We start from the raw sequence: 23588 nt of genomic DNA on the forward strand, positions 1-23588 counted from the left end.
TAGAACCAAAAGTAATGTAGTTTCTACCCAACCAACCATTCTTAACATGTAGATTATTGTGAAGAACTCAACCAGATATACAGCTTTTTGTGGGTGAGAGAAACAAGGAACGAATAGTCTTGAACATAAATCTAGCCTACTCGGACAAACCTCTTAACCCCACCCCTAACTCTCAAATAGTTATCCACCAATTAAGAAAGATTCTCACAGAAGACTTGCATCACAGACAATTAATAAGTTACTCCTTAACTAGCAAAGGAAATGTGGTATTTGACTAGTGCAAAACAATGCAACTTACCAATACCCAGCAGCCACATTTCTATTTATGCACAGCTTATGGTGGCAGAAGAAATGCATTTTTCCTAAGGTTTATAAATTGATACTTGATCTTTTGTTCCTGCTATTGAATTCTTTTTTCAGTCTTCATAAGATCAATATTGATTTCGGTTAACATACATAGATAGATAGTCCGAGGAAGAAAAATACTCTATATAGCTATTGAAATTAAGTTCCATCTTCATACATCAAATATTAAATCTTTGGTTAAGAATAAGAATCTACAAAGTTGATTGACCAAGAAAGCTAATGAAATTTTCTTCCATCTTATATATACAAGTTTGCTTAACTATTTGAAAAGAAATCAAGGAAAAAGAAAGGAGAAGGGGCTCAGAAAATAAGAATTCGTTGTAAAAATGAAAAATAAAATATTATAGTATATAGTATGGAAATTTTGTGCATATATATAATAATATAATAAACATGAAAGCTATTTGAGTGTGCAATCCCTTGACACCTTGGAATGCCGAGCCCTAGAGATGCTGCACGACTATTATACCAAACACTCAATCAACTGTAGGGCAAGAACCAAACGAAAGAAAATGGTGTATCACAATGCTGTACGAGAATGATCTGATGGCATCCACCGTGTCAAATAATGCGCTTCGCCGGTGAAAACATTGCTAAATTCACCTACACGCCACGGATGACCTTCGAATCCCGATTGTCCAATCGGAATATACTCACTGCCATCTTTATGGCAAAACTCCTTTAAGCATGTGCTCACAGTGTTCACGTCGCATCTGAGTTGTGCCCAGTTGTGGTCAAGTTGCTCCCAGCTAGGTTGCACTGGCCAACCACCAACTAACAACCTTGGTCCATCACCAAAGTCATGCAAAACAGACTCCACCAAGCAAGGACCATTTAATACCTTGGTCAATTCTCCGTGTGAATCGCCCCAACCAGTCGGCTCAATGGCTGCATCCATCCTTAAGGCCATCCCTGCAAGTGAAGATAACACCGGGTCTCCCTGGCATGGTGGTGGATTGGCAAAGATGAAAGCATCTCCATCACATCCTGATGCTGGCAGTGGCTCTAAATCACCCCAGCCACTTGGCTCAATTGGCTGTCCAGCCACCACGAGCCTCCGCCCATCCACGCAATCCTCCAGCACTGCATCTACCATAAAGGGCACACTCGACGTGATAGCCAATGTTTCTTCATTCCAAACAGTACCAGGTAGCTTCTCACTCTCTCCTTCATGTGGACATATACCTATATAATTTTGCTCACTTTTCTCGTATGCTAATTTCTCCTCTTCATCAGTTAGACCTACTGGAGATCTCGGGATGTCGATAGCTTCTTCAACAACATCTTGCTCCTCCCAATCTACAGTGTTAACATAAAGATCATTCTTTAATTTTGGCACCCAACATGGCTTTCTTTCATTCTTCGCTTTTTGCCGCTGTTGAGAGGCCAAGAGTGCTTCAGCTGCACCAGAATCATTCCATTGCATAACACGATCATATAGGGCCTTGCCTATAGTATCTCGAAGGTACTCCGCATCTAGAACCTCTTCCATCCACGGCACATTCCTACCTGAATGTACAAACCATCTTCAGAGATAATAAGTTGTAAATTTAAGTCTCTCCATCTTATTTTGGATATCTCATTAAGCATAATTGAAGTCTACCACACTCTGACCATATGAGCAACATTTTCCTAAATATTTATTTGTAGAAATACGTACATATCTAGGCATATATTTATATAGATATACATATCGATGTTTAAAATTTACACAACTAACCTGCATACACACACACATATATGTGTGTGTGTGTGTGTGTGTGTGTGTGTGTGTGTGTATATATATATTTCGTACTTCAATAGATAGATGTGGAATCTAAACAAAGTATATGGTAGGACAACATTTTTACGACTTGGGTTTATTATTCTTATAGAGCACATATGATATACACTAGGGTATTTATTGTTTCCTTCCAGATGTATCCATGCTTTTCTTCTATGGTACTACTACCACAACTCAAGTACTACAAGACGTTTGGCCTAAATTTTTGCATTGATTGCAAAATAGCTCATTGATTCATTACATAATTCTACAAAATCATACATAATTCTACAAGTTCCTACCTGAAATCCTTTGTATTTCTGGTGTTTCACTAACATGCACAAAAGCTTAAAACAAGACCAAATCTACCTTCCAAAAAAGGAGATCTTAAGTCCTTAATCAAATGTAACCAACCATATGCATGATTTTACAAAGATAAAAAATAAATCAATAATGCTTTGTTGCTCAAAAGGAAAATAACATCTACCAGTACAATGTCGGGGCCTTCCAGACAAAATTTTCTCTTCTCTCCTGCAAGAACAACATTGCATGTATTATTATAAAGTTCAATTTTCAAAATTTTCACAGAAAAGGAGGCCACCAGAACGTACAGAACGGAGCATTAACATATGCATGTATATATATATACAGATAAGCATGCATATACTCAAATAAATTAACATGTGAATATGCACATTCATACATATATAGGTACCCTATACCACAGGTGTGCACGGATAAATGTACATATATGTACATACACGGAGACATTCCCCGGGCACACAGACATGCATACATATATCATGCTCACAGGCATGTCCACATATACATATACCACACATATGCATACATGTAGATATATACATATACATGTAGATATATACATATACATGTATATGCACATATAGACATATGCTCGGCTATTTATGTAACATATATACACATATCAGGCCTGTGTGTATGTACGCGCATGTAAAGAAATGCAATCTAGGATCTAATTCAGGGGGGATTTCAAAGGGAAACAAAGGAATTCTTTTCTTTATGGTGAGTTTGTGTTATACTATACATGCGCACATACATGTGTACATGAAGATATATACACATACGCTCGTCTATGTATGTAAAATCTATGCACATATCAGGCCTGTGTGTATGTACGTGCATGAAAAGAAATGAAATTTAGGTGCCAATTAAGGGAGATTCCAAGGGAAACAAAGAAATTCTCTTCTTTAATGTCTGATTTTGTTTGTGTTTTCCGTTCGCGTTTTCTTTCAGGGCCATACCTGATCGTCTGCTTCTAGCCCTGGTTCAGCTTCACAGTCCGTGAGAGAGAAGATCTAAAGCATATGCAGAGGAAGGAAGAAGGATTAATAGAAACAGAGAAGAGAGAGAGAGAGAGAGAGAGAGAGAACAGAGCAAAATTTGGTTTCACACCTGGGACGCGGTCATTAGAAATTAGAGAGCTCAAAGACTTTTTTTCAGCCCAATGCTCCATTTTCTTGGCTGAAATCTCAAATTCAATTGAGGACTCGCATTTGTTTTTCTTTACCTCTCATCTCAGCTGGCACATCTACATACACGATCCAACCAAATAATGCTACGTACGATAGCAATCCTAACCCTGAATTGGTACTTTTCTGTAATGGTGTGTGGCATATGCAATAGGGGCTGCTTTCCGGAGGGGAAATGGGAAATCTTGACCATGAACTGATACTTTTTCATAATAGTGTGCGGCATATGCAATAGGGGTTGCTTTGAAGGGAAATGGGTACTCAAAAAGGTTCATAATAACTCATCGGCTTGTAAGGATGTCACTTCCTATTGTTATGTTTGTTTGGTTCACTTCTTGCTTTGTTGGTGTGTTATTAGAACCGAGATTGTAATTCTACCACTTCGACGAATTGTAGATGTCGTGAATGCGGTGCCTTGATGTGCTCTCAAATCCCTTCAGGAAACAAGCAGATGAAACCTTTCTCTATGTACATTGACGTAGGCCCCATATGGTGTTGTTCTTGCAACAAATTGTAGGTCAAGTTTGTTGGCTTTTCAATATTGGGCTTTATGGATATGGTGGTCTATTCTTCGAGAAGTAAATTTTTGGCAACCACATTCTAATATATATTGTTTTTCTAGTTTTTCCCTTTGGATATCATACTTTATGTTTCTGAAGACATCAATGGGCATATTGTAAGCCCCACTTTTTTTAACATTTCCGAGCTCATGTGTCAATATTTTTTGTGGATTCTCCTTCCCTTCCAAGTTTCCCAGTCATAATACAATGCATAGATTCCAAAAGTATTTAACAAAGTGAGTTTATGTTTGATATAGTGAATGTGGTTATGCTTGTACGTGTTGCAAGCCATTCAAGTAGCTAAATATAGGTTTGTTGGAGACATGAAAGAGAGAGAGAGAGAGAGAGAGAGAGAGAGATGGAGATCATTTTTCTATTTCTGAGATATTGGGGATTGTGTCATAATTGGAATATGCACAACGCTTTTGTATTTGATGGTAGACATGGAGTGAAAGCATATCTACGAAATTTGAAGGGAGTACTAAGGTGGCAATTTTCTTTATTGGAACAAGTGGCTATTCTTTCCTCGGTGGCATGTTCGTCTTGCCTATTGGCAATTCAACATGTTCCACTACCCATGTAGTGTAGTTAGTGGGTGACCATAATCCATTGTCACACCCATTGTAAGTAGTGTTTTTTACACACATTTATTAATATACATAATTGTGTGTTTTCACCAAAGAGAGAGAGAGAGAGAGAGAGAGAGATTTGCTCCACGATAATTAACAAAGATTTTCCAATGATAAATAGTTCAATTTGTGTCTAATCCTACGTTTATAACCACCATCAACTCTAAGAAGGTTTGCATGCGCTATATGTGAGTTTGTATCCTATGCATGTATCTCATGTTTGCTTTCCTTGTCTTTTTTCCGCTTTCTGTTCACACAATTGTTTCTCCATTCCCTTTTTATGTTATTCATATGTTTGTGTGGGCAAGTGCATGCGCAAAAATACATCATTTTAATGCACAACTAGTTCAAAAGACATAACAAAACATATTTCGATTAAAAAGAATACCACATGTGTTACATCCTCCTCATAAACACGATGTTAACATGGCACAATAATTTTCTCTCTCATAACGATTGGTTAACAATTGTTATACTTTAGAACTGAAACATGATAGAAAAGCTAAGTCATACTTGTTCATCCATTACATATGTCCATTGTTAACTATTCTTAAAAGGGTTATGTTTGAACATCATATCTCAATATCATGTTAGGTGTCAACTGTTTTAAACACTAAAAACATTTGATAAATCTTATGTTTTGGCAAAAATACACACTTGTTTCAAACTTTGCTCTTGTGTGTGTGTGTGTGTGTGTGTGTGTGTGTGTGTGTGTGTGTGTGTGTGTGTGTTCAAGAGTTAAGACTCAAGCATCATATTGTGAGTCTTGACCCTTGACCGAGTAATAATGTGCCCATCCATATCTTACGTGCTTCCTCCAAAATACATGACTTAAAAGTCTAAGTCGATATAATTATAGTTTTAAAACCTCATTCTTCATACATTTTGGATAACGATAATTTCGCATTCACGACACTTTAAACTAAAAGATCTCCACACCTAGATCCCCAATTTTGTATTGTGATAATCTCTTTAATGAAATCTTTTCCTTTTCTATTGCTTTAAGGAATGTTTTTATGTTCAATTCAGATAGAATTTATTAGACCCATACAATTGAACACTTTTCTCTTTTGAGAAATGGGAGTAGCTTTTTAGCATCACATTAACAAGGCTAGGCTTTAATCAAGGGTTGGAATCCATCCAAAAATATGTAGATGGAAACTTAATGTCACATACATCAATCAAATGACAAAACACATATTTTATTGACAATAATTTCTTGATTGTGAACCTAACTCCCGCTCACTCAAGGAAAAAAAACCATTCTGATTCAAAGCCTGTGTATAGACAAGGTGGTGCATGTAATCAAAGATAAATAGTCACATCTCTAACGATTCCATGGAGATATTTTCACATGCTTAGTATGGGTCATCCTCATTAAAATAACTATAGGGAGGGACTAATTTGGACCATAATTGCATGGTGACAAGGTTTATTTTTATAGCTATGACTCATGAATCACAATACAACAACATAAAATAAACATTTAAGATTATTTTATTACTTGCAAGAAGAAGACAAACGAATGTTTGGTTTTCAAATGGAAGACTATTGATTGTGTGTAAAGTTTTCACAAATGTTTAAACAATATTAAGTTGACAATGACTGTGAGCATACAAAAGCATTAGCTTATGATAAGATGGAAGAGTATAACTTATTTTGTAGAATCTACAGATACTTGTAATGAAGTCAAATTGATGTATTGTAGGATCAATTCAATTGTAAAATTCACACAGTACATCAACATAATAGTGTATGCATTCACACCTCAATATTGGTGGAGTTATCACATTGTGTAATTAATAAACTACAACATCAATGCTTTAACAGTTTTTTTAAAAAGAAAAATATATAATAGACTTAGTTTAAGATTAATTTATGGCCATTGTCTCACGCTTTGTCTGAATGTTCACACTAAATGAAAATGAATAGAATCCAAGAGATAAGGATGTAAAATAAAAAAGAACTTGTATTCATTTATATGCTTATATATTTTGATCATCAGCATACTCCTTCGAGGAGTGCAAACCTTCCCTTCTTTTCTCTCATTTTGCTTTTTTCCACATAATATGTGATGCTCCAAGTTTGGCCACTAACTCTACTAACTCAACTCTTGCTTCTTCTAATCCATGTCAGCCCATTCTTTTTATTTGAAACAAGTTGGCACAAATGCTACTTGTCACAATTGAGCTCACGTGGAATTCCAAGACAGTCGCTACAAACAGTAAACTTTCTTTAGTATGGAAAATAGGCATTTGTTGAGGCCACCAATACCACACAACATGTTCCAAATTAACATAGGATGCTATATATCAAGCCAAACCACCCTCCTATTACCCATTGCTCACCAATTCTACACATAGGATCAACGAGAGAGATAGAGACAGAGAGAGTAGTACGAATGCATTTCTACACCATGCAATGACATTATATGGACATGACATGCATGGGAATTAGGGCTCCCTAAAGAGACGAAATTAATTTCCATGCATCGGTTTTTTACTCTCTCGTACATCTTTCTTTAAATTAACCGATCACTAAAAATCATCACCCTAAATATTGGATAGAGGAAATGAGAACACACGTAAAAACCAAAAAGTTGTGTGGTCAAAATATCATTAAACCAACATAGGAACGTCTGCACGAGTACCACAAAACATCATTCATTACTTGTAACTTGTAATAAACTATCATGCTACAGTTTGTATACAGTATCTTCATTTCTATGTTCAATCCTAGTGTTATACTTTCCCAAAAGGGAAGACTTCATGGCAATTGGAATCTCCTTCTCGACTTTACTACTGACAAATAAAAAAGATAACTCGTTGTTGTAAAATTGTATTTTAACATTGATGAAATAACGTTTTTTCATTTGCAAACATTTTAATCACAACAAAGGAAACTTGAACGTTACAATTTCATACTTACAAAGTGCATCAAGCATCAGGCATCAAGCAATTTTGTGAAAGCTTCCCATATAAATTTAATTCAACAAAACTGAACATGCTTTGTGTTGATCAAGCAATGTAGGTTTTGGCATTGATTTTGAGAAGTTTGCATTCATCACATGTTGGACAATGTGTTCAGATATGCATGGGTTGCACGTATTATCCAAATGGTTCCATAAACTAGGTTGCCTCATTTATTCTACCAATTCCTTCAAACTTTTCTTGCTCCCGGTAGTTAGATGTCTTATATATTAGGCCCAAATTGCAATGTCATCATTGTGAAAAGTCAAGTTGCAATCCCATGCTTTAAAGAGAAAATAATTAGTGAATTACATACACTATTGCATGGACCTTGGAAGAGGAGGTCAATTCTAAACATGTCATAAAGCTGTAGAAATCAACAGAAAGGCGCAATTCACTAGAGTTGTAGTAAGAGAAGATAAGAGAAGCCATTAACAAACATCATATGTTACAACAAGTGAGCGCATCGCATCGATATATTCGTGACCCATGAATGTAGAATTTAGAAATCCTAAATTTCTCATGTCAATATAATGGTGTAGCAAAGTCCATTTTGCAATATTAAAGTTATCGATTAAAAGACACTACATATTGTGCCCAATGGGTACCTACTACATTACTTCTCTATTCATTTTAAATGATAACCCATTGTGATTTGGTGAGTCATTCATAATATTCAAGGGTTTAAATGATGACCCCAGAAATGCTACTATGACAAAAAGAAATGTGTAGCATAATTACCAAATAAAATGTACAACAATTGGCTACAGTAAAATTACATCTCGGAACCAAAAAATGAACTGCTCAAATGTCCACTTCAACTACACATGATTAACATAACCGCAGAATACTCTGAAATGGCAAAGCTTGGGAAAGGAGCCATTCAAACACTATCAAATCTATAGAATGAACCATACGTATCATACGAGCATTCTCATTCGCGTTTGATTCAATAAAACGTGAATGGTAAATCAACTAAAAGTTAGATTGGTTTGACACGTTTGATTGGATTAACTATGGTCTATATTATGGGCTAAATTTGCAATGTAAACAAATGAAAAAAAGAAAAAAAAAGAGCACGTATTTTTCCCCTTTCTAACGTGTACGTTTTCAAACGTTTGAATGCCTCCATGAACACGAATATTACGTTCTATGATCAAATCTTAACAGCTATTCATCAAAAATGTTAAAGTGAAACACTCTAGTGCCAACCCTTCTTTTCATACATCTGCCCTCCAGACTATGCTCGTAAATTACCTTGCGGATCACTCTCTATATCTATTAACAGTTGAAAAATCTTTTGTTGCTAGGTTCTTCTCAAAGGAACCTTTTAGGGATAAACTTCATAATCTTCTGGATCTTATTACCAAATGAGGGTATGTAATTGCATTGTGATACTCATCCTTGAGAATTTACATACACAAAACATGCATCGTCGATTAGTATGTTAATTCAACATGTAAAGCATGCGTAGTTGATTAGTGTGTGCAATATGGGCCTCAGCTTGGGATTGGGTGGGGTAGACAGAAAAAATATGTTGACAAACAAAGGCCAAAAATATCATGTGAAACAAGTCCAGATTACAAACACAAAAGAATTCATTTATTTCATACTAAAACAAAAAAACTCTGAATTTGGTCTAGAATACCTTGAAATTTCTATCATTTGGGATGGGAGTAACACGAAGAAAGAAGACAAATGAAATCCAAAAGTAAAACAAAGAATTATTCTAAAAAATAGGAAGACAAAGAAACCCTAAAAACAAAGTGCAACTAAACACCAGGATAGCTTAGAAAATAAAACAAGTTAGAAGACTGGCAAGATGTCATTATCATAACCAAATTGTCTCATCTCACATGATAGGTACAGACTTTACACCATAAACCTTTTGCTCTAACTATCAAACTAGCTCAAATCATACACAATGTCTTACAAGTCTCCTCACTTAAGAAACCTACATATAATTTCGCTACAAAGAGTATGACCTAAGTCAACACATCACTGACTAAAATGCTTGCATAAATTATTCGAAGTATTACAGCAATCCTATCTATCATCGTTATGGGACATAAAAGAGTCATTGCAGCAATGTTAAAGATCACCATAGCCCGAACTGCTTAGAAACCTAGACAACAAAGTTCACTTCCTATTACCGCATCCTCTGAGGATCTTCATATAATAAACCATAAACACACCCGAACATATGTAACATATGCTAACCAGGTACAATTCAGGTTTGATAATTAGGCTCTTGTTTTACACTAATAATTATGCTAACCAGATTCATGGATAGGTATCACAACATCAGATGAAGATAACTCAAGCAACATGGTTCAATGATGGCAGAAGTATATATAATAAATAAAGACTTTAAAATTCACTGAGAATGAATGGATCAGAAGTATATCTCATCAATGATCATATAGTTTAAAAGGTAAGAGGACATAATAAATAAACACAACATTTACTCAAATCGCATCAAAACATGGACCATGTTACAATTAAAACCTAGTTTCCCACTTTTCTATGAAATGATCAACTCTGCCAAAAGCATTAAAAAAATTGGACTGAAAAAAGGAATGCCTTTTGACTCACAAGTTCAGTTCAAAACTTGATGAAAATATCACTTTTTATGCTCCAACCAGTTCAGTCTCAACCTTGACCTCAGCATCTTCTGCAGGCCTGTCTACTTTCACACCAACATCTTCGCTATAATCTCCATGTACCTAGTAAAATACACAACACTATTTTATAGCCATCATTCATTAAAGATGCCACACCTATCACAAGAAATGACTCTGAATACTTCATAGGCAGAAAAAGGAAAGAGGGAAAACGGCAAGAGAGCAATACAAGTGAGTACATATAAGAAAAGAAAACACAATTTAGAATATCCTAAAACACACTCTTGAGATTAAACTGCTTCAAATTCTACTGCAAATTTCTCCTTCAACACTCTTCACAAAGGAGAGAAAGACAAGCAAATATTTAATGACATATATGATTATTTATCTTTCTCCAAACAGATTTTTCAAGAAATTTTAAATAATATCTGCTAATTTTATAAGTATTTCTACTGATTTAAAGGCATAAACACTTAAGAATCACTAACCTCCATCAGCTTTCCTAAATCAAACTTTGGTGCTTTCAGAATCTTCACTTTCCTGATAAGGGTGTTCTGCAATGGATAAATCCCTGCAGTAGCCTTCTCGATCTCCTTTCCAATACTTTCTGGAATGAACTTTGCCACTAGCTCCTTCAAATCACAGGACTGAGACTCTTTAATCATAATTTCCGTCATTTTCTTACGAATCTGCATTTAGTAAGTGGAGAAGATTACATCAGATAAATAACAACTAGAAACTTGACACTACACAGCCTTTTGACACATTGCCTTAAATATAAACCCTCTAAATCTCAAGCACTGTTTGTCAAATATTGACTTGCACACAAGGTCTAAAGCATTTTCATCTCAAACGAAAATCTTGTGGTGAAGCACTTTGCACACATGCAATCCTCTTATTTCATGCAAAACATTAACAAACAAACATCTTACCTGGCGAATTTGACTACTTTGAGCATAACATGTTTTCTTGATCTGATTAGGCCGTTTCTTGGTAAAAGCAATGCAAAACAGCCTCAGTGTGTAATTATCAGTTGTTTTTACATCAACATGAGCCTCTATCAGTGACTGCCATTTTCGAACAAGAGATCGCAGACGATCAGTTGTGAAGTCCATGCCCTGAATGCACAAAATAGATTTATTAATTGTAAACAACTACAAATAAATAAAAACCAAACAATAACCACCAAAAACAAGTTCACTCATTGCCTACACTTCCCAAAATAACAAATCTAAATTCAGTGACAGCAACCCACAAAGCAACTTCAATCATAAAAATCAGAGGTATTTCAGGGATTTTATCTAGATCCTTAGCTGTAAATCATCACACAAGAAAGTAAATTTCATAACATATTAATGCCTACAAAGTCTCACCCAAAAATTTGTGAGCACATTCCTTCCCTGTACATCTTCAGCACGAAGCTTAATCTTGCGGGCAGCCTGATCTTCATCTTGTTGAAGATCAGCAAGTGAGCATTCAAAAACCCTTCCTTTCAAACCATCCGCAGCAATCTGGGAGAGATTTAAAATAAAGAATCAGTGATGCGTGAATACCAAGACCACACAAATGAACTGTTTGCCTCGTTCCACAGGGACTAAAAAGCACAAATATAAAAAACCTACCCTACCTCATTCTACCAAACTTCTATTAGGTCATGCCATGATAGTAATTTAATATGCCTTAACAATCCATTGTATATATCTGCCTGACCATGACAGAAGTTGGTAAATGTCGCAGTGTCATCAATTCCATGCCAACTAGAGGGAGAAATGAGTGGTATTTACAATTTCAGGTTCCGGTCTTAACAATTTAGGTGATGACATAATCCAAAGTAAACAAATGTCTATTAAAAAACTTTATAAGGCAATGTCAATCTAAGGGACTTGTTTTTGTCGGTTTCTTCTTAGTTGTTTCATAAAAATATACTATATCTACAACTCAAAATGTCCTATCTCCAATTGGATGTTTCAGCATGTTGAAAGTTGTACAGAAAAACTGGGAATTGAAAGCAAATTCATATGATTTAATTTGCAGGCAAAACGAGAAAAAACCTACTAACCTTGGTACCCTGTGTTCTGGTCACAAGAGTCTTGCCAACAGACCTCTGATTGAAAATAGAAGGTGCCTTGATATCATACCAATCCTTCTTCGAGAAAGGATCGACACTATACCAAATCATTGACCGAGACATGAGATAAAGCAAATATATTATCGGTTTTATAAATTAAGAAAGAAAATGCAGTAAATCGAACTAAACTTAGCAACGATTATGTAGTGCAATATCAGGAACTGGAAGTAATTTATTCAACAAGGAATCGAGCTCAGAATTTAGAGTATCTGATAATAGGATGTTGCAAGTATCTAATATTTACGAGCTAAAAAAGAAGAAAATGTAGGAAGTCGAACTAAAGTACAGTAGAGAGATAATAATACAATACGGAAATAAATCCTCATTACCAAAGGTAAAGTGTTAGCTTCATACGAGGTAAATGCGACAATTTAAGCTCTCGATGGAAAGGATTTCATGATTATGAAAATTCAACGAAAACGACATAAATGTAGGATTTTTAACAGCTTACGGAAGAAGAAAGAACGAAATAACGAGATAGTATTGATTTCATATAACACCGTGAAAAGATAAACGAATGCATCTATGGTCAAGTAGATATTTCAAGCAACATTCCAAAAGAACAGAACATGCAGTGAAAACATCCATGGAAATAAATAAAGTGCACAATCAACGAGCGAGCTATGAAAAGAAAATGCTTTATGAAAGAACTCTTAGGAAGCGAAAAAGAGATGTGACAAACTGCTTACATTTTTTTCTTGCCTCCTTTCTTTCCCTTCGAAATTCTCTTGTTCTTCCTGCAACAAATGGACAGCAGCCAGAAGTCATTTCAGTGGCCCAGACAAAAGAGAGTGCATGGATCAGATGATCTATTTCCAATTAAGAAGCGAATACAGGTACAAAAACAGAGAATCAGGGAACGAAAACCGGAGGAGAAACTGAATGCGCGTGTGTGTGTGAGAGAGAGAGAGAGAGAGAGAGAGTGTGTGTGTGTGTGTGTGTGTGTGGTTGAGTGCTGTGACCAGCTTGCAATGAAGGAGGAAGGCAACAAAGAGAGAGCGAGAGAGAGAGAGAGAATGAGAGTGAGATCTTACCCGACCGCCATGACTACTGTCAACGAAGAAGCAGAAGAAAAAACAGTGACGACGACGACAGCGGCGACGACGAAGATCTTCGCGAAAGGAGGTACAGAAGCTCTCCTTCTGCATATTTTAGGGCAACATCAAAACCCTAGATTTCGAGGGAAAGAGAGGCCGTTTCACACTTGGGCTCTACACTTTTGTCCGGACATAACTTTAGAGCACCCCCCCCCCCCCCCCCCCCAATGCTAATGCTATTTGTGTGTGTGTCTCTCTCTCTTCTTCTATTTTCTCTTTCAGTCTTTACCCTGGTGGTAAGTTAATACACTATTAGCATTGTGTCTTGGGTTCGAAACCTAATTATCCCGTATCTCTATTCCCTTTCTCTATACAAATGAATATGCGCTCTTCTCGTGATGAAAATGATCCCGACCAATTTGGGAAGTTACTCCTATGAATGTGCAATATTACCGAATTCTTGATTGCAAATGGTGTTTCCTTATGACCCAACACTAATGGTTTTACATGTAGAAAACACGATGGAAATAGTGTAATTGACTATGTGCTACTTTCCGAAGGTATTTTGGATCGTATACATAAGTTCTGACTTGGTGAATGGACACAGAAATTCGATTATAGGGCTTTATGTACTGACCTCAAATGTATGCATAGGTTGGATTGTAAGAATGTCATTGAAGATAATACACGGCCCCACTTAAGGATGAACCTTAAGCGAGCGCACCCATGTATTCCAAAATAGTTGAGGATATGTTACAAATGACAAAGACACAACATGGTGTCACACATATAATGCAAATGGGAAACTTTTAAGAAAGGCATTCTCTCATGCATAGATGAATGTTTTTCAACCAAGCACACATCTTGGAAATGCATCAAGAAATGTAGTTCAAAGAAAAAATGGTTTGATAAAGAATGTCGTGAAGCTTGAAAGCGCCTTATGATTTTGGATATAGTTAAGGATAACGAAAATTACCAAAAGCATTTGCAAGAGTACAAAAAGGTTTGTTCACAGAAATATAAGAATCTGAGAAGTTACTCGACAATTTCTCTAAACACGAGAGAAAGTGCATCCATGTGCTAAATTTTGGGAAAATCTAAAAGGGAAATGTGTTGAGAGTTATGGTTACTTAACTATGCGTTGTAAGAACCTATATGAGCCATGTCTTTGCCGGAAAGGTGATGTGTTATGGTACTCCTTCACATATGTCTCCCTTCTTTACAATCGAAGATATTCATAGGACTTAAGATTTTGGCCTCTCGAAAGGCAAGCGATCTTCAATGTATAAAGGCGAAAAGCCTCAAATGGACGGGAAAGGAAGCACATGTATGGATAAACGATATGTTTAATCATGCATTGCAACATGGTATGTCGTACGATTGGACTACAAATTGGATCAAACCTTTACATAAAGGTGGAGATGTAAATAATGTAAACAACTATTGAACCATCATGGTTGGCTTGCTAATGACAAAACTATTTGGATGTATAATGGAATCAAAGATAACTGTATGGGCTAGAAAAAATGGTAAGAGAGCTTATGGACAAGCTGGCTTTCGAAAACACCATAGCATTATTGATCACCTTGTCACCCTTCGAGTATTAATGGAGGAAAGTTGCCTTAGAGTTAAAGGTTTATATTGTTGCTTTGTAGACTTTAAGAAAGCTTTTGATATGGTTCCTCGTGAACATCTTTGGATGTGAATGGAAGAACTCAACATGCTAAGTGAATATATGTTTGCAATCTCTCGAATATATGAGAAGGTTATATGTTGTGTGCGTATGAGTGATACACTTTTAGTTTTTTTCAATAGCACTATTGGTGTTAAGCAATGATGCCCACTCTCACCAACACTATTTGGTCTATGCATTGATGAATTGGAAGAAATGAATGCTAAGTGTAAAGAATGAGAGTGGCATGAGTGATGTTGTGCAGCGGAAGTAAAGTGTGTGTGCGTGTGAGAGAGAGAGAAGCAAAGAGGAGAGGGAGAGAGAGCTGTTAACAAGAAGCTATATTAGTGAAAAAATAAATTACATCCAACAATATCTAGATTACAAAGAGTTGGTTTAAATACCAGCTAATCCAGGACAAGTGCCCTTTTTACTAATTACAAAACTAGCCTAGTATGATGTCCACTAGCTAGTGTGAACACTATCTCTAAGGGAAGTTGAGTTCGATTCTCAACACCAAGTTTGTAAAGGAAGAAGGTGTTGACGAAGTTACAATTGGGAATGTTGTGATTATGTTTTTGCTATATGCAGGTGATGTAGTGCTTTTTGCAAATACTCTAGGAGATGCACAAAAGCTTACGGAGGCATTGGAATTTTTTTGTATGCATACTAAATTAAGTGTCAATGGCTCTAAAACAAAGATTATGCATGTGAAGAGCCAAAAGAAGAAGAAGACATGCATTGTGTACAATAATGAGCCACTTGAATGTGTGGAGAGCTTCAAATATCTTGGCCTTGAAGTTCCTTCCAATCATGGATGGAATGAATGTGCTACACGCCGCTTAGAGGTGGGAAAGCGAGCATATTATGCATTTGAGAACGCATGTAATCGTGGAGATATTAAGTGTTGGGTCCTCAAGAAATACCTTTTCGACACTTTTGGTCACAACAGTGCTTCTCTATAGGGTGGAAGTATGGGGTTGTAGCATCCCTAAATCTACTAGAAAGAGTTTGAAAATGTCCAAAAACATTTTCTTACAAAGTTTCTACAAGTTAAGAAACAAACACCATACATCCTCCTCCTTGAGACAGGACCACTTCCCATTGAGATCATGGCCATGGAAAGGGGTGTTGAATACATGCTTAAGGTTCAAAAAAGTTCCTTGCATCGACTTCCCATAACCACATGGGAAGCAAGCAAAAAGATCTAAAAGACGCATAAAAGCAATTTTTTGTGTTCTGGTTGGATGCAATATGAAAAGGTGGTTTGGTAGATGGGATGCAACACATTTGCTTCATGATGCATCATTGGATTTCTCTGAGGCATTTTTGCAATGCTAATGTATCATGACATGGGAAAAATGTGGAGGCTCATGCTTCACAAATTATACTAGAAATTTTGCACCTAACTACAAAACCATATTCTTCGATGAACAAGGAAACCGTACACATCGATAAATGTTAGAGCCCATTTGATTGGTTTCCATTCAAACCATTGCTTCCATATGACTTAGCTCACATGCATTGCGATGTGAGACGAGGCTTTGGGGCACAAGTGATGAGAGCGGTTGACTATGCACACTTTGCCCTAAATAAGTTCAAGAGTCTGAGTATCACACTTTGATACAATGTTCCGCCTTTGATAATATTCGAGCATGCTTTCCACACGTCTTCAACCAAGCCCAATCTTTGCATGAATTTTTCTCACAAGCATAATGTGCACTTTTGATTGCAACATTGATTGGTAAAGTTCTGGAACATTGAGGGTTGCTACTCACTTTCACACGTATCACGTGAAATGTAATATTTTTGGTCTCATAGGTCATATTTGACGTCCGAAGACGATAATATAATCTATCTATCTCTCTTGTGACATGGCATTCCTCATTTATATGGTCTATTTTGTGGGCTTTTGTTTTTTCATCTCCTCCTACACATGCGTTCGCGCCATTCCACTTTCATGGGACATGATCTCTAATCTCCTTCTCATTCCATCTATTTTGGTGTTTTCGACATACTCATCGTCCCACCCAATTCTCCCCTTTGATTAGTTGTGCTTTTTGACGTTACCAATCAATGACACTTAGGTCTAAGCCAAAATAAACCCTTCAATTATGGTTTAGTTGCTTCATGGGGTTGAAACGGTTTTGCGTAGTTTGGTTTAAGTTCCAAAATTGGAATGTATTTTGTCTATAAGGTTTGACAATCAGGTTTGAACTAGGATTGGTTATAGTTTATCGAGCTCAAAACCATGGCATACACAACTTATAAAGTCATTTTTTATACTTTACATAAATATATTAATCTTATCTCCTATGTCCTCTCCCATTATATGCTAAACGGTTTAAGCATTTTATGTAGTTTAAACAATTAGGATGATATGGTATTAAATTGTTTTAAGTTTGAGGATGTTTTGACTGTTAAGTTTAGGTTCGAGGATATCTTGCATGGTTTTGGTTAAAAGTATTTTAGTTTGTTTTAGTGTCATAATAGGTTGGTTCGAACCAAAGCAAATCATACTTTATTATTGTTTTAACATATATATCTTAGCAGCAACGTTTTGTCAATACCCAAAGAAAACAACATAGATATATCTTGGCACGTCTAACATTTCATGTTGTTAGAGACGTGTGCCATAACTTGATCTTGTTTGACATTCTCACATCCTTTAGTGTTTCGTTTATTTTTGAACCAATTTTTCATATAGACTAGCCAGGGGGCAATTTGTGGTTGACTGTAAAGACCTTAATTATGTGTGGTTTGGCTTTATCATTTTGCCCATAAATATAATTATTTAGAGAAAATGAAATCAACATTCCCAATCTCTCACCATGCAGACTTTTGTTCTCTAAAGGAAACATTGACATTTCATTTCAGACGTTCTATGACTAAAGCCCATGACATCCACAATTGCAAACTTTAATGTTAGGTAGCTTTTTTCTTTGTAGAGATGACCCTACATATGATAACTTCTCATTACCAAAACTCATTGGGATCTTACCTTGAAATCCAAGGTGCCAAGAACAACTGATAAAAGCAAATCGGTAAATGCATGTATTCCTCAAATACCGTTACCACTCTTCCACACTTCAAATTTAGGGGACTTGCACTTGTGTTTTTTGTGGTTTGTATAAGAGGTATCCAATGGTGGTGGTGATTTTGATGGTTGATGTTCTACTAGGAGACGTGGAATTACTCCGATGTCTACTCTTAGTTTGAGGTACCCTTGAATGACATGCAATCTAGGTAACTATAAAATCTATCATGCAAAAAGCCACATATTACACTCCAATAGACACTTAAATTAACATTAAATCTTAAAATTTGTTACAAACCATGTCGTACTAGTAATGTCACATTGATCTGCCTTTTATAGGATTTGTTACAATATTTATCGTAGTTCATCTATATTTGTTTCTACTTGAACACCCAAGGCTTGTCTAGGAGTCAAATCTTTTAACATGTTCATGCTTGTAGATTGAAGATTATACAAGATCACAAAGTGAATTGCTAAAAACTATACTCTCGTTACTAGTTAGTGTCAATATCTTACAATCCTTTTCATGTTTGTGAATATTCCCATAAAAGTTGAACCAAAACTATACTTATTACTAAGGGACGACACAACCATCTAGAAACATGCACAACCCATTTTTTACCAAACATTGCTATAATCAAGGCATATGAAGTAAGGACCATAATCACGTTTGCAGTCTCTTAATCAGTGGTTAATCACAAAGGAGACAACAGGCGGTAGGTCACCCAATAAGGAACAGATATAGGGCAATACTTTTTTCCCTTTTTTCCTGAGCACATTAATCAGCATACAGAAATAATTAATGCCAACCAATGAAGATTTTTTGTGAACACCATTGAATGGGTGAGACGTAATGTTAAGGTGCTAGTTGCAACAGAAACAATTCACTGTTGAATGCAACTCCAGCTGAACTAGTGGGCATGAGCTCTCCATCAACCATACCACCAAATACTAACACACCATGACCAGAAGGCAACGAGCTTGCCCCATGAAACGACCTCCTACATGGCACTTGACCCCATTGTTTCAACTTCTTCCAAAACTTCCTATCCTTGTTGCCAGGAACAACATTCTTCTTGAGATTCAGCTCAATGCGGCCTGACGATATATTATTATGTCCAACAGGTATCCCTGCACTCGGATCAAGCACCCAAACATCCCCTTTCCGACCTCTTTTAGCATCTTCCCCTCCGTATATAAGCACCCTTCCACCAAAGATTAGTGTTGCCGAATGTCCTGCCCTTGGTAATGGGACCTCGTGTTTTGGATGTAGTTCACATGCCCTCAACTCAACCCATTCGCCTGTTTCTCCTTGTATCTCAAGCATCCACACATCATTGAGAACCTCAAACCTCGTTCCTCGCCCACCAAATAGAATCATCCTTTGCTCACCAATCCAATTTAAAGTATGACCCGAACGTGCAGGTGGTGAAACAGTCGTATTTATCTTATGCCATGCTGGTAAGGGTTTCTGAGAGAGATCAAGCACCCATGTGTCATCAAGCCTGATACCATCAGATCCGATACCTCCAAAAATGGCAACTTTTCCATTTCCAGCATAACTGCCAGCGTGAGCGCCACGTGCACATGGCGAAGTCTCAACTTCTAAAGGTTGCCAGGATGAGATATTTCCATTGCTTTCCTTATTGATCCAGGTATCATTTTGCCGTATGCCGTTATCATTGATGCCTCCGAAGAGCACGAGTGTGTCTTCAAAAACAGTGCAACTTTGTCCGAAACGCCCCCCGGGAATGCCCACACTGATTTGCTGCCATGAAACATTCTTGGAAACATCGATTGGTAACAGTGCAGCCCACGTATCGTCTAAGTGACGACCTGGCATGTAAATGTCGATATCAGTAAACAATTGATTGGATATATTTCAATTGATACAAGATGACATATCCAAATATTTCACTTTAACAGTATCCTATCCAACAATTAAACATGAAACATGCTACAGATTCCAATAAAATACACACAAATATAAACAAAAACTTTCTGCTTGCTCCAGAGAGCCTTGACAATCAAAAAGTATGACAAGCAATTGGCATTAAAATTGAAGATTTCCCCAAAAACAGAATTCATGAAGTGAAAAGATAAAAAAGAGTCAATAAAAAAGCAAAACTTGCTTCTCTTCGTATATGTGACATTGTCCCTTATCTATTTATGCTAAGATGTAGATGAACGCATTAAACTGAAAATGATTTCTTCTCTGAACAAATGAAAAAAAGAACAAATCAAGCAAAGATTCCACACTTGCCATCAACACCCGTTGCCTGATTTTCAAAGGTATGACATTTATCAAAAAGTTTGTTTATGTATTGGTCAACAGATGCTAGGGCCATACACCAGAGAGACAATGACTGCAGACGGCAAAGATAGCAGGGCGAAGTATAAAGGGCAATCTAGTAGCTTATCAATTTCTGATTTGAATAATGTCACGCTAATATTACATATATGCCTATTGAAGCACCCATAGCTTACATATCTTGAAAATAAATGTTATAACTCATGAGCCTACAGTATAAAGGTCGGTGTTGACTAAATCATAAAATGGAGCAAATGTGATACAGGTGTCTGATACACGTGTAAAATATGTTCAAAACAGTGCATGATCTGATACAGCGTTCACCCAAATAAAGAAAGCAAGAGTAGAGTACTATCAGTTCGGATGCCATAATCACATGAATGTGATATTCTCTATGCTTCATTACTCATGATTCACCAAACTGATTCAAGTATCACAAATGCATAAATGTGGTTCTGCCATTGTTTCATGATTCAAAACAAGCTTCAATAAACACGTAAGGATAGTCAACGTAAACGAAGCATGTTGTTCTTGCATTACCATTTACAATTCAAGCACCACAATTTATTAAATGAGTACAAGTTAATTCAAGCATCTATGGGTTATAATTTCTATTACGAATTGATTTCTATTTATGCTCAATGATTCAACAAATAAGTGAAAAGGGAAAAAAGAACAGCATAAAAAATGATGAACTCACCTCCATCCTGTCCACCTCCAAAGATCAGAAAGTTATTGGAGAGCGTAGCCATAGAGTGAGAAGCTCGGGCTGAAGGAAGAATATCACCTTGATGAAGCCGATGCCATGTGATTGATCCAAGAGCTAACATCTTCCTGTAGAGTTCTTTCCATCCGAGTCCAGTTTTAACTCCTAGGCAAGGCCAAGAATCAACAGTTTTGCTCCCCCACTCTCTCCTACAGATGAGAGACCACATGGCATCTGAATCTGCGATCCCTTGGAACCTTTTAGATGTCATGCTGAATGCAATAACCGAACGAATAGGCAAATACTCCAATATTGCAAGAATCTGATCTGAACCAAGCCCACATATTCCTTCTTTCTCTTCATGCTTATCTATATTTCCGTCCCTACCCTCATCCATTTGTATGCATATTTTTTCACAATTCTCACCTTGTTCTATGCTACTATACGATAGCCAGTCAATGGATGAACTCTTCTTTGCCTCCTTCCGATCACCTTCCATGTGTAAATCTTCGGAGTTTGCCCTATTTCCTTGTTCTGGTCTACAATAAAATGACCAATCCATGAAGGATTTCCTTCCTTAACCTGCCTTGTTGCGTGTATTCAATAATGTTTTCTGCAGTATTAGGGCTTTTCCTTTTCTTTACTCTCTTTTTTTCTCCCCTCTATTTAGAGCTTGAAAGATGTGCAGGAATTTGAGGGTTAATTTCTGCATACGGTGAGCGTAGAGACAAGAAGAAGATGGTGATGATGATAAAGAGAGGGAAAAAAAACTTCTTATCTGGAAAAATACATAGGATCAGAAGAAGAATATCTCTTCGTTGAACTTCTTCAGAGCTTGGTTATGGCGGGTTTGAAGAGTTTTGTTCTGTTTTCTTTCATCGTCTTCTTCTTCTTCTTCTTCTTCTTCTTCTTCTGCTGCTGCTGCTGCTTCTCGCTCTGTGTGGAATAATAAAAATAATAGTAAATTTAATAATAATAATAACTCAAAGAGTGAGTGGGTTTAGTAAAATTACACAACTACCCCTCCCTACCCTTTCTGGATATTTTTATGGGAAAAGTACCAAGATACTCCTGGAAGTTCGTCTATTTACCAGAATGCCCCTGAAAGTTCCAAATTTACCAAACTACCCTTATGTCCAAAAAATTACACTTTATAAAGTAATTATGTATACACTCAAATCTACAAGACCTATTTACCAAAGATGGAAGAAATGGAACCGAACTAGCCCTATTTACCAAATATTTGTGTGTATAATTACTTTATAAAGTGTAATTTTTTGGACATAGGGGTAGTTTGGTAAATTTGGAACTTCTAGGGGCATTCTAGTAAATAGACGAACTTCTAGGGGTATCCTGGTACTTTTCCCTATTTTTATCTCCAATTCATTCATTCAGACATTACCCCCACACCAAGTAAAAAGGCTCTCAAAACCTCAAAAGAGGCCTTATGTCGACCAACCAACAACTAGCACTATTTTGTGTACAAGAACCTTATGTAGTTATTCTTGAAAAACCCGATGACAAAACACAAGCTTAATTGTTCAGGGAGCATTATCTAAAACTGTCGTTCACTGGCTTATCCCTGATATACCACACATGTTCACGCACGTGATAGAATAACTTCCCGCCAAGGATAATGGTAAAAGGAAGGGTAATATTGACCCTAAGGCCTCAACGTCTACCAATGTCATTCTTGCTCGTAATCGATCAACAATGCTAGAAATTGTAATTTTCACATTTGACCAAGAATAGTTTATGCACGTATCGAAGTATTGACCTCAAGTAAGGTTCCTTCGTATAACTTGGGTAACATTAAGTGAAGGCTCTACATTTATCTCAATGAATCACTAATGATTATAACTCATCAATATAACTTTAAATCATGATTTTCATTGGTTACCCAAAAGTATTGCTTCAATTTTGAAGTGTGGATATGAATTAATTATGGTAATTAGGGGTGCAAAACATTTGCCTGTGACTTCTAGCTACATTAGATGTGGTTAATCAATTGGTTTTAAATGGTTGAGTGTGTAATCAAGTAAGATATTTTGAATTCTTGCTTATTTGAATTGTATTAAGCCCAATAATTAATTGCTTCTTTTTGTTTCGTGCTTGAACCATTGCAAATTCATGTCAACCTAGTTTGAGCCTCTGGTAAATTGATTTTAATTCCACATAATAAGTAACATTTATCCTCTTTTGCTCACTTTTGAACCATTATGAATTCTATATAAATTAGAGTAAGATTTGATATTGAAAGCTAAATATTTAATAGT

The 23588-nt window shown here is 36.4% G+C and overlaps 3 protein-coding genes across 3 annotated transcripts; all 3 read right to left on the bottom strand.

The window, feature by feature from the left end:
* Positions 1-498: 498 nt before the first annotated feature.
* LOC147867875 (uncharacterized) lies at positions 499-3434 on the bottom strand. The gene is made up of 3 exons (XM_087315775.1): positions 3412-3434; positions 2616-2659; positions 499-1875 (listed from the first exon to the last, which is right to left on the bottom strand). Exon 3 carries the CDS (start codon positions 1856-1858, stop codon positions 887-889), a length of 972 nt encoding a protein of 323 aa, XP_087171901.1. The 5' UTR covers positions 1859-1875; positions 2616-2659; positions 3412-3434; the 3' UTR covers positions 499-886.
* A 6813-nt stretch (positions 3435-10247) lies between these two features.
* On the bottom strand, positions 10248-13726 carry LOC147867876 (small ribosomal subunit protein eS1y-like). The gene is made up of 7 exons (XM_087315776.1): positions 13584-13726; positions 13239-13286; positions 12481-12586; positions 11795-11932; positions 11354-11539; positions 10910-11110; positions 10248-10523 (listed from the first exon to the last, which is right to left on the bottom strand). Exons 1-7 carry the CDS (start codon positions 13592-13594, stop codon positions 10428-10430), a joined length of 786 nt encoding a protein of 261 aa, XP_087171902.1. The 5' UTR covers positions 13595-13726; the 3' UTR covers positions 10248-10427.
* A 5217-nt stretch (positions 13727-18943) lies between these two features.
* On the bottom strand, positions 18944-22247 carry LOC147867877 (Kelch repeat-containing F-box family protein). Its single transcript, XM_087315777.1, has 2 exons — positions 21307-22247; positions 18944-20131 (listed from the first exon to the last, which is right to left on the bottom strand). Exons 1-2 carry the CDS (start codon positions 21872-21874, stop codon positions 19152-19154), a joined length of 1548 nt encoding a protein of 515 aa, XP_087171903.1. The 5' UTR covers positions 21875-22247; the 3' UTR covers positions 18944-19151.
* Positions 22248-23588: the final 1341 nt, after the last annotated feature.

This window comes from Azolla caroliniana, unplaced genomic scaffold (genome assembly GCF_043228905.1).
Source record: "Azolla caroliniana isolate FFs.n. ecotype wild unplaced genomic scaffold, voAzoCaro1.0.p SCAF_2, whole genome shotgun sequence".
NCBI lineage: Eukaryota > Viridiplantae > Streptophyta > Polypodiopsida > Salviniales > Salviniaceae > Azolla > Azolla caroliniana.